The sequence below is a fragment of the Pongo pygmaeus genome, chromosome 20 (assembly GCF_028885625.2).
Source record: "Pongo pygmaeus isolate AG05252 chromosome 20, NHGRI_mPonPyg2-v2.0_pri, whole genome shotgun sequence".
Classification (NCBI taxonomy): domain Eukaryota; kingdom Metazoa; phylum Chordata; class Mammalia; order Primates; family Hominidae; genus Pongo; species Pongo pygmaeus.
This window is the reverse complement of record NC_072393.2, coordinates 3,384,028-3,400,150: the sequence shown is the minus strand read 5'-3', so window position 1 is coordinate 3,400,150 and position 16,123 is coordinate 3,384,028. Positions and strand designations below refer to the sequence as shown.

The following is a 16,123-nucleotide window of genomic DNA, read 5'->3' as shown; positions in this document are numbered from 1 at the left end:
GTTGGGCTCCCGCAGGTCCCGGGACCCAGGCTTTGGGATCTGAAGCTGAACGAAGCCTTGAAGGTGAGCCTGCCCCAGGCCTAGCCCAATGCCTGGGCACAGAGGTTGCTGGCACTGAGGGAGCCGCGCTGGGACAGCCCCTCCCCAAAGGCCCATGCCCCTCAGACGCGTCTGTGCAGGCCAGCCCATGGGGGAGGGATTCGGGACAATGGCAACTTCGTCTTTGAGAACGATGGCTCGGGCGTCTGTTACAGGGCAGGGACTGGTGGCCGTCCAGGCTAAGCCTGATGCTATTCCGACCCAGGCTTCGTGTTCTGTAGACAGCAACAGGAGTCTGGCCCCTCTGCCCCCGCAGGAGTTGGGTGGGGAGGCAGGTGAGGGATGTGGCTGTCACAGAGCAGCCGCCAGCCCTGAGACCCCGTGTGGCCAGTGGCCTGCCCGCAGCCCAGGGCAAGGCAAACACGGCTAGGCTGGGAAGGCAGGATGGAGCGCAAGGAAGGACAAAGCCAGGGCCCCCCAAATCTCACAGGGTTCCAGATGCGCCTGGGGCTAGGAGACAGGAACGGGTCTCCCTAAAGGCTCTGCAGGCCACCCATGCGGCCGCCCCAGCTCCACCACTCTAGGCCTTTTGCCTCCTCGTCCATCCAAGCCCCGCTGGGCTCTGACTACGGCCCTGGGGGTGGCGGCAACCCTGACAGCCCAGGAGGCGGAGGCCCCGTGTGACCTGGGGGACTGAGACCTGAGTAGTCCGTGGGGCTTCAGCGACAGTGGGGGCACCTGAGGCTGCTGGCCAGGGCCGAGGCAGCTGGGGGAGGGGGGCCACCGTGGTGGACGGGGCGGGGGCACTCACGCGTGGCATCGTGTTCTCATTCTGGATGACGATCTGGCGAAGCAGGCGCCGCTCATAGTCCTGGTCCATGGCGAGGCAGGGCTCGGCCCGCGGCAAGGTTAGCCTGCAGCGGGAAGGGCAGGAGAGGTGAGTGGGGCAGGGCCGGCTGCCCGGAGACCACGGGGCTCGCCTGCACCTCCAGGCCCTGGGAGCCAGAGTGACTGTAGGCTCCTCCTGGCTCCTCTGTGGGGATCTCCTGCCAGCCCTAGCCTCATCCTAGGTGAGGCTCCCCCAACCCGGGCCTCGGCTGCTGCCCACAGACCCTCCCAGCCTGTATATCCCCACACCCTGTTCTCCTGCCTGGGAAAGGGGCTTTCTGCCCTGGAGGCCCCAGGAGGGAGGCGGGGGCTGGGAAGAGTCCTGGAGGTCCTGACAAGGACTCTTCCCTGAGCGTGAGCAGCCTCCATGTCCCGAGGAGCCATGGGGACCCACGTGCGTGTGCGTCTGCAAGGGGGTTCAACAAGCCACACCAGCTCTAAGGCAGTGTGCAACAGCTGGCCACGCACAGGCCCCGGGCCAGCCACGTGGGTCCAGGCCCAGGTAGACCAAGTCACAGCTCCAGGGACATCAGCCTCCTGTGGACAAGCCACATCCGCACTCAGCTACAACCAAGGTAACATCCAGGGGCCCATGCAGAGCCCACATGGGACCAGGCTCAGCCAAACCAGGAAGTCCCCTCCAAGGGGGTGGCATTTATGTTGAGGTGTGAAGAAAAGTGGCGGTGAGGAGACCGCAAAGAACGTTCCAGAGAGAGATGCACAGCCCGAGGCAGGAAGGGGGTTTGCACGAGAACAAAGTGAAGGTCCATGCAGGCCATGGAGATACAAGGTGGCCTAGGAACAACGCTCTTCCCACCAGGGCCAGCAAACCACAGCCCGAGGCCATATGCAGGCTGCTGGTCTGTAAATACAGCGGTTCCTTTTGTAGACAGGGTCACCCTCTGTCACCCAGGCTGTAGTGCCATGGCACAATCACGGATCACTGCAGCCTCAACCTCCTGGGCTCAAGTGTGGTGGCACGCACCTGTGGTCCCAGCTACTTGGGAGGCTGAGGTGGGAGGATCGCCTGAGGTTGGGAGTTTGAGGCTGCAGTAAGCTATGATCATGCCACTACACTCCAGCCTGGGTGACAGAGCAAGACTCTGTCTCAAGAAAAAAAAAAAAGTGAAAAAATTTACCTAAAGTTTACCATCTTGACCACGTTTTAAGTGTGCAGTTCTGGCTGGGCGCGGTGGCTCACGCCTGTAATCCCAACAGTTCGGGAGGCCAAGGCGGGTGGATCACGAGGTCAGGAATTTGAGACCAGCCTGGCCAAAGTGGTGAAACCCCGTCTCTACTAAAAATACAAAAATTAGCTCGGTGTGATGGCGCATGCCTGTAATCCCAGCTACTCAGGAGGCTGAGGCAGGAGGATCGCTTGAACCCGGGAGGTGAAGGTTGCAGTGAGCTGAGATCGTGCTGCTGCACTCCTGCCTGGGTGACAGAGCGGGACTCTGTCTCAAAAAAAAAAAAAAAAAAAAAAAAAAAAAAAAAGCGCACAGTTCAGTGGCGTTAATCACATTCCCGTGGTTGTGTAGCCACCACCATGGTCATCTCTAGAACTTTCTCATCTTTCCAAACTGAAACTCTGTCCCCATGGAACACTCACTCCCCATCCCTCTCCCCAGGGCCTGGTGACTTCTTTGGCAGGTAAGTTCCTCAATTGTTAAACACAGAGTCTCTGTCAGTGATGAAAGCTTTGTCCCGTTCTGCTACTAACGTTAAGTGATGATAAAGTTATGTCTAAGCAAGAGAAACCCACAGTTACCACGTGACCCAGCACTTCTAGATGCACACCCAGGAGAACAGGAAAGGCACAGGAACTGGTACACAAATGCTCACAGACACACAATTCACAACAGCCAAAAGACGGCAAAATCCTACATACGCATCAACAGGTGAGGGACGAACCAGCGCGGCCCTCCACACACCGGAACACGACCCAGCCATGAAAAGGAGCAAGGCTCTGACCCAGGCCACAGCGTGGACACGCCCCGAGGACGTTGCACCCTGTGAGACACCAGACACAAAAGACCTGGGAGGGCCCTGGAGGAGGCTGACTCACAGAGACCAGAAGGGCGGAAGCGACACCTGCCATTTTAGGAAACAGACACCTGAGGCATGCACTGGCTTGCGTCACCAGGTAGGGACAGACCCATGCGGGTTTGGTGCTGCTCCTGTCATCCCGAGCACCACTCTGTCCTGAGATACGAAGGCAGTCAGCCTGATTGCTACCTCCACAGCCCCAGGCGGCCTCTGACGAGCTCCCGGCCTGGGGTTGGAGATAGGATCAACCTCACGGCTGTTTCTTCTGCAAGAGCCCGCAGGCAGCGCTGACTGGGCCCGCAGTCAAGGGACACATGTGGTCCCTGGCTCGGCCGCATGGGGCCAGTCAGGCTCTGAGGGACAGGAGCGTGCAGCCCACAGTCCTGTGGTAGTGGGTTTTCGTGGCTTATCTCATGTCCCCTCTGCAAGGCCTCATGGACGGGTGCCAGCGCCCGCCGACTGTGCAGATGAGGACACGAAGGCAGAGTGCAGGGCAGCAATGCCCACGACTACACAGAAGTCCCAGGGTTCTCTACGTGGCTCAGCCCAAAGCACGTGGGCCCAAAGGGTGACCCATGCGGCCACAGAGCAATGGCCAGCAGCTCTCCCTCCTTCCAGCCTGCCCCCTACTGGGGCCAGGTCACGTCACCAGCCTCCTCCCCACCCCCTTCTCCCTCGCCTAGACTGGCCTCTCCCCACCCACAGTCCCCAGTGGTTCTCCACAGGGCACAGCTGCCTCCCGCAGCCCCAAAGGCCCATGTGTCCCCACCACACCCGACCACTCCTGGGCCAGCACTGGCCATCCCAGGATGAGGAGAGGCCTAAGCATCGGTCCTCAGTGAAGACAGCCTCTGGGGGACAATTTCCCGAGCCTGGAGCCAGAGGGGCTATAGGGACCTGAGCCCCAGGAAAGCTATGGGTGTGGGGCCCCCTGGGACTGATTTGCAGATGAACAGGGAATCTACGCAGATCCTGAGCCCCAGGAGAGCTGTGGGTGTGGGGCCCCCTGGGACCGATTCGCAGATGAAGGGGGATCTACACAGATCCTCCAGCACTTACAGAAAGGAAACCGTGGAGCAGAGGCCACTTGCAAAAGCAGTACTGTGGCATGAAAACCCCACCCTGGGGGCAGGGGCTCCCGGGGCGGGGGGGTCTCCGTTGGAAGTGCAGTGCTCGGTCCAGGCCGTGCAGAGGTGGTGCGTGCAGCCACAGAGGACGTCAGCCGTGGCCATGGTTGGGGAGGACAGCTGGAAACATCAGCTTCACAGGCAGCATCGCCCAGACAGTAGCTTGTACCCCTTGGCACACCAAAAACCAGGCAGGACCCAAACACTGAGCTTCAGTGCAGGGGTGAGGGAGCCGCTGCTCAGACTCCAGGAGTCCCAGAGCCAAGCGGCGAGGAACTTGTTCAAGTCCAGCAAATCTGAGACCAGAGGGAGGCCAGCCCTCTGCCCTCCTTGGGGTGTATCAGCCACCACCGTTGGCTCCATGCAGGTCGCCCAGCACTGGCGGCTTCGCAAGCCCCATGCAGCCAGCAGGCGACTCACCACGTAGACGCAGCTGCTGTAGGGCAGTGATGATCCGGACTGCCAGGGCCGTAGGGTCCTGACCCCAGGACCTGTGCCTAGGCCACCTTGCAGGGCAGCAGGGACTCTGCAGGTGTGACTGAATGTTTCAGAGGGTGGCAGGTGTAGACGGGGCTTCCCCAGACACTTATGCTCCCCACAGTCCTGGAGGCCCTCTCTCTGCCCAGCCCCGCATGGGGTGCCCTGCCCTCTCTCTTTCCTCTCCGTGCCCCCATGGCCCCTGACTTCTGACAGCCCCATCCTGTGTTGGATGTGGTGGGGAGGGTCATTCATTGACCAACACACATGAACGGAGCCCTCCCAACGAGAGGGCCACAACCCCACCCACCGACTGGAGTGAGCTCCCTACCGGAGGGGGCAGTGGGAGAAAATCAAGCTGGTGGAGAAGCATTCCAGGTGGTGGCATGTGCTGCCAGGAAACATTTTTTTTTTTATGGAGACAGGGTCTCTCGCTCTGTCGCCCAGGCTGGAATGCAGTAGTTTGATCATGGCTCACTGCAGCCTCCACCTCCTGGGCTCCAGCTATCTTCCTACCTCAGCCTTCTGAGTAGCTAGGACCAGAGACATGCACCACCATGCCCGCTAAAGGAAGCAGATTTGTAAAAATGGCCCCCAACGACCAGCTGCCAAAGTATAAGCAAGATGGACAACGGCACCAGCAGACTCCAAATCCCAGCACAGGACAGTCTCCCCAAGACCTGGCACCTCGCAGAGGGACCCATGGGCACGGGACAGCAGGCACAAGCGGAACGGCTCCAGGACTGCATTCCATGCCAGCACCGCCCCTGCTCCAGATCTGACTTTGCGGGTGAGGCCCAGCCCTTCCCATGTCCTGGTGGGAGCCTCTGTGGCTTCTGTACCTTCAGCACCCTTGGCCAGGCCTTCTCCAACAACGGAAAAACTTTGTAATGCAAATCTTACTCGTTAAAGAACTTAGCTGCCAGGCACAGCAGGAGGATACCAGGAGTTTGAGATCAGCCAACATGGCGAGACCCCGTTTCTACAAAAAATACAAACAGAGGCACTGTGGGGGGCTGAGGTGGACGGACCACCTGAGCTCAGGAGTTCGAGACCAGCCTGGCCAACATGGTGAAACCTCGTCTCTACTAAAAAATAAAAATTAGCTGGGCATGGTGGCATATGCTTGTAATCCCAGCTACTCGGGAGGCTGAGGCAGGTGAATCGCTTGAACCTGGAAGGCGGAGGTTGCAGTGAGCAGAGATCGCACCACTGCACTCCAGCCTGGGTGACAGAGTGAGACTCTGTCTCAAAAAAAAAAAGAAACAGTTAGCTGGGTGTGGTGGCATACATCTATAGTACCAGGACTCAGGAGGCTGAGGTGGAGGCTGCAGTGAGCTGAGATTGCACCATTGCACTCCAGCCTGGGCAACAGAGCAAGACACTGTCTCAGAAAAAAAAAAAAGAACTTAGTTTAGTTACAAATCACAGCATTTCAGGTGACCCTTTTTTGTTTATCTTGTTTCACACAGAGACCTTGGTGATGCAATTCATTTCCAGAGACCTAAGTGTGGACAAACAGGAGCGCCTTGGAGTTTTTATCTTTTTAAAATTTTTATTCATTTATTTTTCTGGGATGGAGTCTCACTCTTTTTGCCCAGGCTGGAGTGCAGTGGTGCAATCTCAGCACACTGCAACCTCTGCCTCCTGGGTTCAAGCAATTCTCCTGCCCCAAGTAGCTGGGATTACAGGCACTCGCCACCACACCCAGCTATTTTTTTGTATTTTTAGTAGAGAGGGGTTTTCATCATGTTGGTCAGGTTAGTCTTGAACTCCTGACCTCAGGTGATCCACCCGCCTCAGCCTCCCAAAGTGCTGGGATTACAGGTGTGAGCCACAGCGCCCAGCCAGGATTTTTATTTTTGAGACTGGGTCTCACTCTGTCACCCAGGCTGGAGAGCAGTGGTACAATTATGGCTTACTGCAGCCTTTGCCTCCTAGGCTCAAGTGATCCTCCCTCCTCGGCCTCTGGAGGAGCTGGGACCACAGGCGTACTCCACCAGATGCAGCCACTTTTTGTATTTTTTGTAGAGATGGTGGCTTCCCATGTTGCCCAGGCTGGTCTCGAACTTCTGGGCCCAAGCGATCTGCCTGCCTCTGCCTCCCAGAGTGCTGGGGTTACAGGTGTGAGCCACCGCGCCCAGCCGGCATTTTTCCAGAATGAAAGAATGTAAACAAGTGTGACTGGCAGCAGCGGCGGTAACCGCATGCGCTGAGGCACATGCTGGCAGAGTCTGGTTGTGATTGGCTAAATATCATCCCCCACTTCCCCAGAACACTGATGCTGCCCTGAAGTCAGCACTGAAAGCAAATACACAGGGCGCCAGCTGCAGCTGCACACGGCCCCTGGCACACATCACTGCCCAGCAGCACATGGCTGCACCTGACAAGCCCTCCGGGGCAACAGAGACGCTGTGAGCCAATGGCCCAAACGTTGCCAGGCGGGTGGCAGCTGTCAGTCTACTGGCCACACAACTCACTCACGCTGCCCAAGGCTGGTGGGCAAAACCACAGGGCCCAGGCCTGCCCAGCAGCCTGAGACCCAGCTCCTGTCTGTCCCTGCAGTGAGGGCAGGGGTGCACAAGGCGAGTGTGCAGACTGTCTTCCCACCTCCGAGATCTGGAGGGTCCTGTGTCCCGGGCCTGGGGCCTCCCAGGGCACCTCACCTGGACACTTGCCTGGTGCTGCTAGCGGCGCTCAGCTCAGCTCCGGGACCCCCAGCGACCCCTCTAAGCCCCTCACTCAGCTGCGCTGCAAGAAGAACAAAATCCAGGAGCCATAAGAGACATGGCTGTGGAATTCAACACCGGGAAAATTGGGAGTCTGCAGGGCAGACACACCACCAACACAGTTAAAAAACAGATGACAAACTGGGGGAAGCACCTGCCACCCACAGGAGAGCCCAAAGTAGCAAAGGACACCAACGAACCGCACTGGGAAAGGACCAGTCCTCCCTCGCAGTCGGGAGCTGCCAATCCAACTGAGGACACCACCCTCCCGCCCGTCAGACGGGGGAGGCTGCGGGCTGGGGGACTCGGCCTCACCATCCCAGGCGTGGGGAGAGACAGCCACATGCACTCATGGTTGGCAGAAGCCACAAACTGCTACGGCTTCAAAGGAAGGCAATTTGGCAACTGCTTCCAAAGTTTAAAAAATGCACATCCTCTGTGATGCGGTATTTCTACTTCTAAGAATTTATCCTTAGAAACTCCGCGTGCGTGTGTGCAGAGATGGAGTCACTGCAGCAGCTCGTCAGAGTGGAAGATGCAAGAGGCCACCAGACAGGGGGCGGAAGAGGCTGTGAGACCCACTGCATAGAAAAACGGCCATGCAGAGCACACTGCTGCCAGAAGATTCGAAAAGCGGCTGGTCATGGGGTAGGTGGGGAGAGGAAGGAGAGGACAGGGATCAGGGAGGAAAGAAGCCTTATTTATCCTGGCACCTCATTTTGTACTTCTTGAATTCTTTTTTTTTAGAGACGGAGTCTGGCTCTGTCACCCAGGCTGGACTGCAGTGGCGCAATCTCGGCTCACTGCAAGCTCCGCTTCCTGGTTCACGCCATTCTCCTGCCTCAGCCTCCTGAGTAGCTGGGACTACAGGCGCCCGCCACCATGCCTGGCTAATTTTTTGTATTTTTAGTAGAGACGAGGTTTCACCGTGTTAGCCAGGGTGGTCTCGATCTCCTGACCTCGTGATCCGCCTGCCTCGGCCTCCCAAAGTGCTGGGATTACAAGCGTGAGCCACCGCGCCCGGCCTGTACTTCTAGAATTCTGTATCACGTGAACTGTGAGGTATTCAAAAAAATAAACCACGGGCAGAGATGGGCCAGGCAGGCTCCGGATGAGACCGGGCACCACCACATTCTCACTCCTTTGCTGGATGCTCGGAAGGTTTCATCATAAAAGGTTAGAGGAGACAGAAATCAGGATCTTAAGCTGCTGTTGAGTGATTCCTGAGCACAGACAACATGTGTGGCCGTGTGGAAACGCTCAGACCGGATCGAGGGAGTTTAGCAGCAACCTGGACCCTTGCTGCAAATCAGCAGTGAATCAGTGAATGACTCGTGCTCCACCAGGCCCTGCAGAGGTTCTCGTCCCTGGCCCAGGGGTGACTGGTGGGGATGCTGCTGTGGCTCTGCCTGTGTGGCCGACACTTGCAGCCTGGTTGCCCTGGTCTGGGTGGTGGACCCGGGCCCTGGGCCACCGGGCTTTCTGCTGCTCCATCCCCTTGGCAGGGCACTGCCCTGTGGGTCCTGCAAACCCACTGGGCCAGCTCATAGGGAAGATCCACCTCTCACCCCCTGGGCCCCAGAATGAAGAGCCAGGAGGCCCCCTTCTGCCACTGTCCCAGGCAAGCCTTCAGTCTCCGAGCTTCTTCCTGTTCCCTTGGGAAATGGGCATGACCCAGTCACCTGACAAAACAGTGACAGGGCCCCCGTACAGAGGGAGACGCCCTGGGATAAATAAGTGGAAAAAAATGGAGTCGGCCCCTGCTCACATCAGACACCAGAATAAGCCTCTGATGGGGCAGACAGCACAAACCAGGGGGACCCCAGCTCCTGAGATTCACCTCCTCTCCCTCCCACTCAGGGTGTGGATTTCAATGTGTGCAGCCTCCTGGGACCTCAGCAGGGCAGAGGATCATGGGACGCAGAGTCTCTTGGGGGTCCATGGAATCTCATAACCCAGGGGGTCTTAACCAGGGTGATTCTGCCCCCAGGGTACGATATATGGTGATGTCTGGGGACATCTGTGGTTGTCATGACTGGGGGTGCCCCTGGCGTGGACTGGGTGGAGGCCAGGGACGCTGCTCAGCACCCTGTAGTGCCCAGGACGGCTGCACCCCGTAGAAGGATCCGGCCCCAATGTCCACAGGGTGCAGGGGCAGAGACCCTGCTCTAGGGCAAAACCAGGGAAGTGGCTTGAATGAGCGAGACCTGGAGAGTATGGCCAGGCACCCCAGCCCCATCTCCACTGCACCAGTGGGGAGAGGAGGAAAGGGAGCCGATGAGGCACTGTTTGTGGGGGCCAATGACATGGCACAATTTGTCTCCAGGCTCGACTTTGAGGTGTCCCTGAGTGGGGACGCAAAGCGTGAGGGGCTGTCTGCCGTGTAGACAGGGCCTGGGAGCAGCACCGGTGCAAAGCCCCCAAGGTCTCCCCTGGTGCTGGATCTTCCTCAGGAACACAGCACTCTGGTTCCTGGAGGCTCAGCCAAGCTCCTACTCCTGCAACGCCTTGCTTGGCTGGGAAAACTGGTCCCCACTGTTTTCATATTTTTTTCAGGCTCTTTAACGGACAAAAGGAATTGAAACATCCCAATGACGAATCTTTTATGACTCATGTGTTGGGGCTGATTATGGTCTGGACGCGCCACCTATGGTATACATCAGGGCGTCCCCCCACCCTGGCCCAGTGGACACTTGGGCAGGACCGCCTTGGGTAAGGGTAACTCCAGCTTGCAGGTGAGGCGGCACTTGCTACCCACAGGGGACATGGAGCAGGTAAGGGAGGAGGGAACACCGACCAGAGCCTCACGGGTGCCGCCACATCCCGTGCGGGCTCCTGGCCCAGGGGCAGAGCATCGGAACATATGTGGGGCTAGGACAGAGGCAAACCTTGCCCGTGCCCACCGGCTGGCACAGCTGGAAGCACTCAGTGTGCTTGACTGAATGTCCTCGGGACAGCAGGCGGGCAGGCGCCATTGCATCTTGGGGCCTGGGACAGCACCCTCTGCTCAAGGTCCCCATGCAGTTGGCGAGGGTAGAGCTGGGACGTGAATCCAGCCAGTCTGGGTCTGGCTCTGTGCCCACTCCCTGGCCCTTGCCCCAGGAGGCGAGGTGCCCTAGACTCAGCACTTGGCCCGGCCCTGCCCACGGGGAAGCTGCAAGGCACTGCCTCCTGCTGGAGTCTCTGCAGAGTGGTTCCAGCAGGAGGCCTCCGACTAAGGATCACTGGATGGTGGTGACAGAGCTCGGGGGTGGGCCGGGACACAGCCCCTCATAGGTCCCGACCCCTGCAAAGTTGCTGGATGGCGGTGACAGAGCCAGGGAGTGGGCTGGCTAACAGCCCTCACAGGTCCCAACCCCTGCAAAGTTGCAAAGTGCTCCTGCCTGACGGGTCCCAGGTGCCCCCAGACCACCTGTGAGGCCCTGGCCTAGCTGCCCTCCCAGGGAGCCCCCTCCTCGTGTGAAAGGCAAAGGACTGTGCTAGGTGCCTGGGCGTGATGTCCAGCCATCCTCTGCGGGGCTGGGGAGAAGCAGCAGATAAGAAAGACCCCCCACAGAAAAATGGGGGGTCAACCAGCTATCCACTGTCCACTCTCACTGGATCTGGGAGTTTCTGGGGGGTTTGCCTCCTGCCCTGTGCCCATGAGTGTCCTTTATGAAACATGGCTTCACAAGCATCACCTCATCCCACTAATCTCATTCCCAGCCACTCCTCAGCCACTCCTCAGAAGAGGACTCTAGATGGCTCTCTCGGGTCACATTTGGATGCCCTCGGTGTCATGATGCGATTAAGGGGGCAGCCGTGCCAGCCGCATAGATGGCCTTGTCAGAGCACGTGAGCCCCCCACCAGCACCACGCCACCCAGCACACGTGGCCCTTGGCCCTGCAGCTCCAGGGACCCAAGGCGGGCAAAGCACCCAGACACTCTTATCGCCAACCTTCCTTGTGCCCTCCCATGAAAGTAAACCAAGTCCCATGAAAAGGTTCTAGCAGGGTCCATCAGAAAGAGTGCGGGCTTTCGACAGGATCAGCCCAGTCTTTGAGTCCCAGCTTCAACCCTTCCTGGCCACGAAGCTTTGGGCAGCTTCACCTCTTGGGACATCAGTCTCTTCATCAGTTAAGCAGGGATAACACTGCCTGCCTAGGAAGCTGTGAAATCAGGCACGAGGTCTACGAGGCAGCAGGCACCCGGCATGACCCAGAGAAGGTCTTAGTGAGAGCTGGCTGGGCCCAGGACTCATGACAGGTGCACGCAAGGCCCCGGAGGTGCTCAGTGGATGCTGGCTGGGCCTGGGACTCACGACAGGGGTACGCGGGTCCCCAGACTGCTCCCTGCTCCTTTGTCCTTGGGCATGGTGGTGCCTTGGCAGCCAGGATGCTGCCCCAGTGACCTCCTGTCCACAGACCATGACACTTATCTCCTCCCATGCTGCCCCCATCAGTCTCAGAGAGGAGGGAGGACGTCAGAGAAATGGGGCTCCTGGGGCAGGTGGCCGTGGTTGCAGGGGTGGACTGACACAGGGGAGAGGTGGACTCTGGACCAGAACCAGAGCTGGGGCCTAGCGGAGAGACCACTGAGGCACAGAGATCTCTGCAGGGAGCAACCCCCACCTGCAGAAGAACAAGCTGAGCTGGCGGCCTCTGACCTCTACAAACGCAGACACAGCCAAGAGTAGCCAGGTAAAAAAGGGTGGGGCCCAGACCCTCAGCAGGGGACAGTGCGCCTTCCAGGGTGCCCGTGTGAGCCATAGCAAGGCAAGTTACTGTTGGAGGCCGGTGCCTGGGCCCCGGGAATACACCCCGTGCACGTCATTCATTCATTTACTCACGCCGCCACCTGCCAGCCGACGCCTCCCCACCAACCAGCCATGTGCCATGTGGGTTCTAGGTGCTGACCCAGGCGCCGCAAAGCAGAGCCGAGCTGCTGCCCCCACTGGGTGTGCAGCCTATTTTTCTTTTCTTGTTTTTAAAATATAGGGATGGGGGTCAGGGTCTCCCTATGTTGCCCTGGCTGGTTTCGAACTCCTGGGCTCAAGCAATCCTCCTGCTGAGGCCTCCCAAAGTGCTGGGATTCCAGGCGTGAGCCTCTGCACCAGGCCGGCAGGCAGTCTAGAGTGAACAACGAGTCTAGAGTGGACGAGAAGCATCCCCAGGGTCTTCTCGGCCAGTAGCTCTCACCATCTTCCCTGTGTGGGGGGCAGCTCCCACCTCCGGCCCACTCCGGTGAGAACTGCTCTCCACATTTCCAAATGGTGCCTGCAGGTAAAAGACCCGAGGGTTTCTCATCTCCAGCCTCCTGGTACCACCGAGTACCCACAGCCCTGTCTGACTTGATGACACCTTCAGACCTAAAAGACACCTGGGTCTGCGGCAGCACAAAAGGCTGCAGTGCCCCACGTGAGGAAGAAGGCAGTGTAGCACCACGCCTGCAGCCTCTCAGGATCGGATGGAGCGCCATCAGGTTCCCGAGGCCTGCACATCTCTGCATCTCTGTCTGTCTCATGCAGCTCCCACCCACGGGTCCCAGACGAGGTGAGGCGGTAGCAGTAGAAACCCAGTCTGGGGAGTTCAGGGCGGGGGCCCCAACCTTAGCGCTGCAGACATTTGGGCCGGATCGCTGTCTATGGCGGCGAGTCCTGGGCCCTGCGGGGGCGCTGAGCAGCATCACTGGCCTCCACTCACTCCATGCCAGGAGCGTCCCCCAGTTGTGACAATGCACAGATGTCCTGAGATGTTGCCCAGTGTCCTGTGGGGGTGGAGTCACCCAGGTGGGGAATGCATGGATGAGGAGGATCCTGAGGGGGATCCTTAAGTGGAAGAGTTGCTCCCCAGGGCAAACAGACCAGCACTGGCCTCCCACACTCCTCAGCCCTCCGGTGAAAGCAGACAGATGCCCACTGCCCACCCCCGCTCTGCTCCCATCATCCTTCCACCACTGACCCAGTGGCCTGCAGGCTGGTGGGGATGAGAATATAGAGGTTCCCAGGCCAAATCTGATCTGGGAGAGAGGAAGATTCACAACAGAAGGGAACGTGTGCAAAACGGCACAGGAATCTGAACGGCCTGCCGCTCTCTAGAACCCAGCAGTGTGGCCGGGCATGCTGGCTCCGCTGGTAATCCCAGAGCTTTGGGACGCCAGGGCAGGAGGATCACTTGAGCCCAGGAGTTCAAGACCAGCCTGAGCAACATGGTAAAACCCCGTCTCTACAGAAAATACAAACATTAGCCAGGTATGGTGGCGCGCCTGGAGTCCTAGCTACTCAGGAGACTGAGGTGGGCAGATCACCTGAGCCTGGAAGGTCGAGGCTGCAGTGAGTTGTGATTGTGCCACTGCACTCTAGCCTAGGCAACACAGTGAGACTCTATCTCAAAAAAAAAAAAAAAAAAGAAAAAAGAAAAAGAAAAAAATCAGAACCGTGCAGCAATTTGGGAAGGGTGGGGTGGAAGGGACATACTGGGGGCAGGAGGACAAGGTGGAAAGGTTGGAAGGCAGGTCTCTAGAGCTGGGCTCACGGTGGTTGCATGGGGGTGACACCATCAGACACGATCAGCCGGCGAGAGGAGGCACCAGCGCCTCAGTCAGAGAGCAACAAGGATGGTCGCCACACAACCACCAGCGCCTGCCTCTTCGCAGCAGCTCGACTTACAACAGGCAGACACTGGAAACAGCACCAACATCCACTGAATAAGGAGACGCACAAAACCCGGTGCCTCCACACCATGGAACATGACTCAGCCACGAAAAAGAGCAGCGCTCTGACTCAGGCCACAGCCTAGACGCACCTTGAGGACATCACACTCAGTGAGAGACGCCAGACACAAAAGGCCACACAATGTGGGATTCCATTTCTATGAAATGTCCAGGACAGGCCCAGCCACAGAGGCAGGGGAGACAGGTGGTGGCGGCTGATGGGGTCAAGGCTGGTTTCTTCCTGAGGTAATGAGAATGCTCTAGGATTGGACAGAGGTGATGGCGGCCCGAGCCTGTGAACATATAAAAAACCAGGGAACTGCACGCTCTAAAGCAGTGAATCGTGCAGCAGGAGAAGTGTATCCAAATAAAGCTACTACGAGCAAAAATTAAATAAAGAAAGTAAGAAGGGCCAGTGAAGAAGCCTGAAGGAAGAACCAGACGGAGTAGGAAGCCGAGAGAGTGGGGGTGTTCACCGTTGTGGGGGAGGCGTGTCATTCGTGGTCAGTGGCGGCTGAGTGACTGAATGAGGCGCAGCCAGGCAGGCTGCTTGTGTGCCCCTCATCCCATCCATGAATGAGGACACTGAGGCAGAGGAAGGCCAAGGCACACAAAGCACACAGGGACCTGCCAAGGCACACAGGGACGTGGGGCTGCTGGGGACATGAACGTCCCTGGACGAGAACATAAGTGGCCCAGGAAGGGGCTCTGGCTCTGTGCTGAGTCCAGTGGCTGGGGAGAACATGTGGGCAAGGCAGTGACAGGCGGAGTTGACGAGCAGGTCACTGGTGACCAAAGGGAGGTGTCGGAGGCAGAAGAGAGATGAGGTCAAACACTCCCTTTCCTGCTGGCAGGTGCCTGGGTCCCTGTGGCAGCGCCAACAGGGGGCCCGCTGTGGGCAACCACACAGCCCAGGGCACTGCGCAGGCCGGGGGCAGAGCGGGGACCAGGCAGGCACACTCACTGCCCTCACGGGGCTCACAGTCCAGACATTGGGGACAGGCTGCTTTCTGTACTGGGCCGTCCTGGGCACAGTGGGGCACTGAGCAGCATCCCTGGCTCAAATACTGCCAAGTGTCCCCTGGGGACAGAATCGGGCGGTGGAAAGCTTTGCTCCAGGAGAAAGGAGTGACAGGGCTGGGATCGGTGAGCTCCTAGAAGACCAAGCCCCTGGATCTTCACCTCTGCCAGGAGTCCCTGGGAGCGGCCCTACACACACAGACTTTCCATCCTCTCCCCTCTAAGTGACACCAAGCAAAAGGTCCTCAGAACCAATTCCATTCTGGGCCTCCCAAACCCAGAAGTTCTCAGTCTACAAAACCCCTCTACCAGAAACCCCATTAAACAGTAGGTGGTTTGAAAATCAACGTAAGGCCAAGTGCGGTGGCGCACGCCTGTAATCACAGCACTTTGGGAGGCTGAGGAGGGCAGATCGCCTGAGGTCAGGAGTTGGAGACCAGCCTGGCCAACATGGTGAAACCCTGTCTCTACTAAAAATACAAAAAATAGCCGGGCGTGGTGCGCACACCTGTAATCCCAGCTACTCAGGAGGCTGAGGCAGGAGAATCACTTGAACCCGGGAGGCAGAGGTTGCAGTGAGCCGAGATCACGCCACTGCACTTCAGCCTAGAGCTGAAACTCCATCTCAAAAAAAAAAAAAAAAAAAAGAAAAAAAGAAAATCAATGTAGCCCCACCTTGAAGACCAATCCGGCTTGTCTGTTTCTAGAAACTCCTCCTCCAAACCCCAAGCCCCCACCCCCACCCAAACCTCCACCCCCACCACTGCCTGCAGCCAGGGCACAGGTTCTGAAATTTGACCTGGGAAGCAAGTCACAGGCGCAAACTGGCGGGCACCACCTTGCCAAGATACCCCTCCCCAGTAAAGCACGGGGCTTGCCTTTGAGCAAGTGTCTGCTCCCTTAGCAAAACCCTCTGCAACCCAACTCCTCTCAAGGCGCCGGGCAGCGGCCAATGGCCAGCACACCTGCCTCCACTTGGGATTCCGAAGGAAATGACAATCGGGTGTCGCCAAAACACACGGGCCCCTGACACAGGAGGCCCACGCGGAATTCCGCATGACAGACGGCCCCCGACACATCCACTCCAGAGACCAAACCTAGGTGAT

At 58.3% G+C, this 16,123-nt stretch overlaps 1 protein-coding gene and 1 non-coding gene across 3 annotated transcripts in view; one reads left to right on the top strand and one right to left on the bottom strand.

Annotated features, from left to right (window-relative positions):
- The window catches only part of FZR1 (fizzy and cell division cycle 20 related 1), a 30,609-nt gene that overhangs the window by 13,009 nt on the left and 1,477 nt on the right, over positions 1-16,123 (bottom strand). For both annotated transcript variants that reach the window (XM_054462047.2, XM_054462048.2), the window contains exon 2: positions 851-953. In XM_054462047.2, the coding sequence (XP_054318022.1) occupies positions 851-919 (69 nt within the window). In that variant the 5' untranslated portion in view covers positions 920-953. The remainder of the gene's footprint in view (positions 1-850; positions 954-16,123) is intronic.
- Positions 2,610-2,678, top strand: LOC129021292 (small nucleolar RNA SNORD38). The gene has a single exon (XR_008496016.1). It is a non-coding gene; the product is annotated as a small nucleolar RNA SNORD38 (small nucleolar RNA).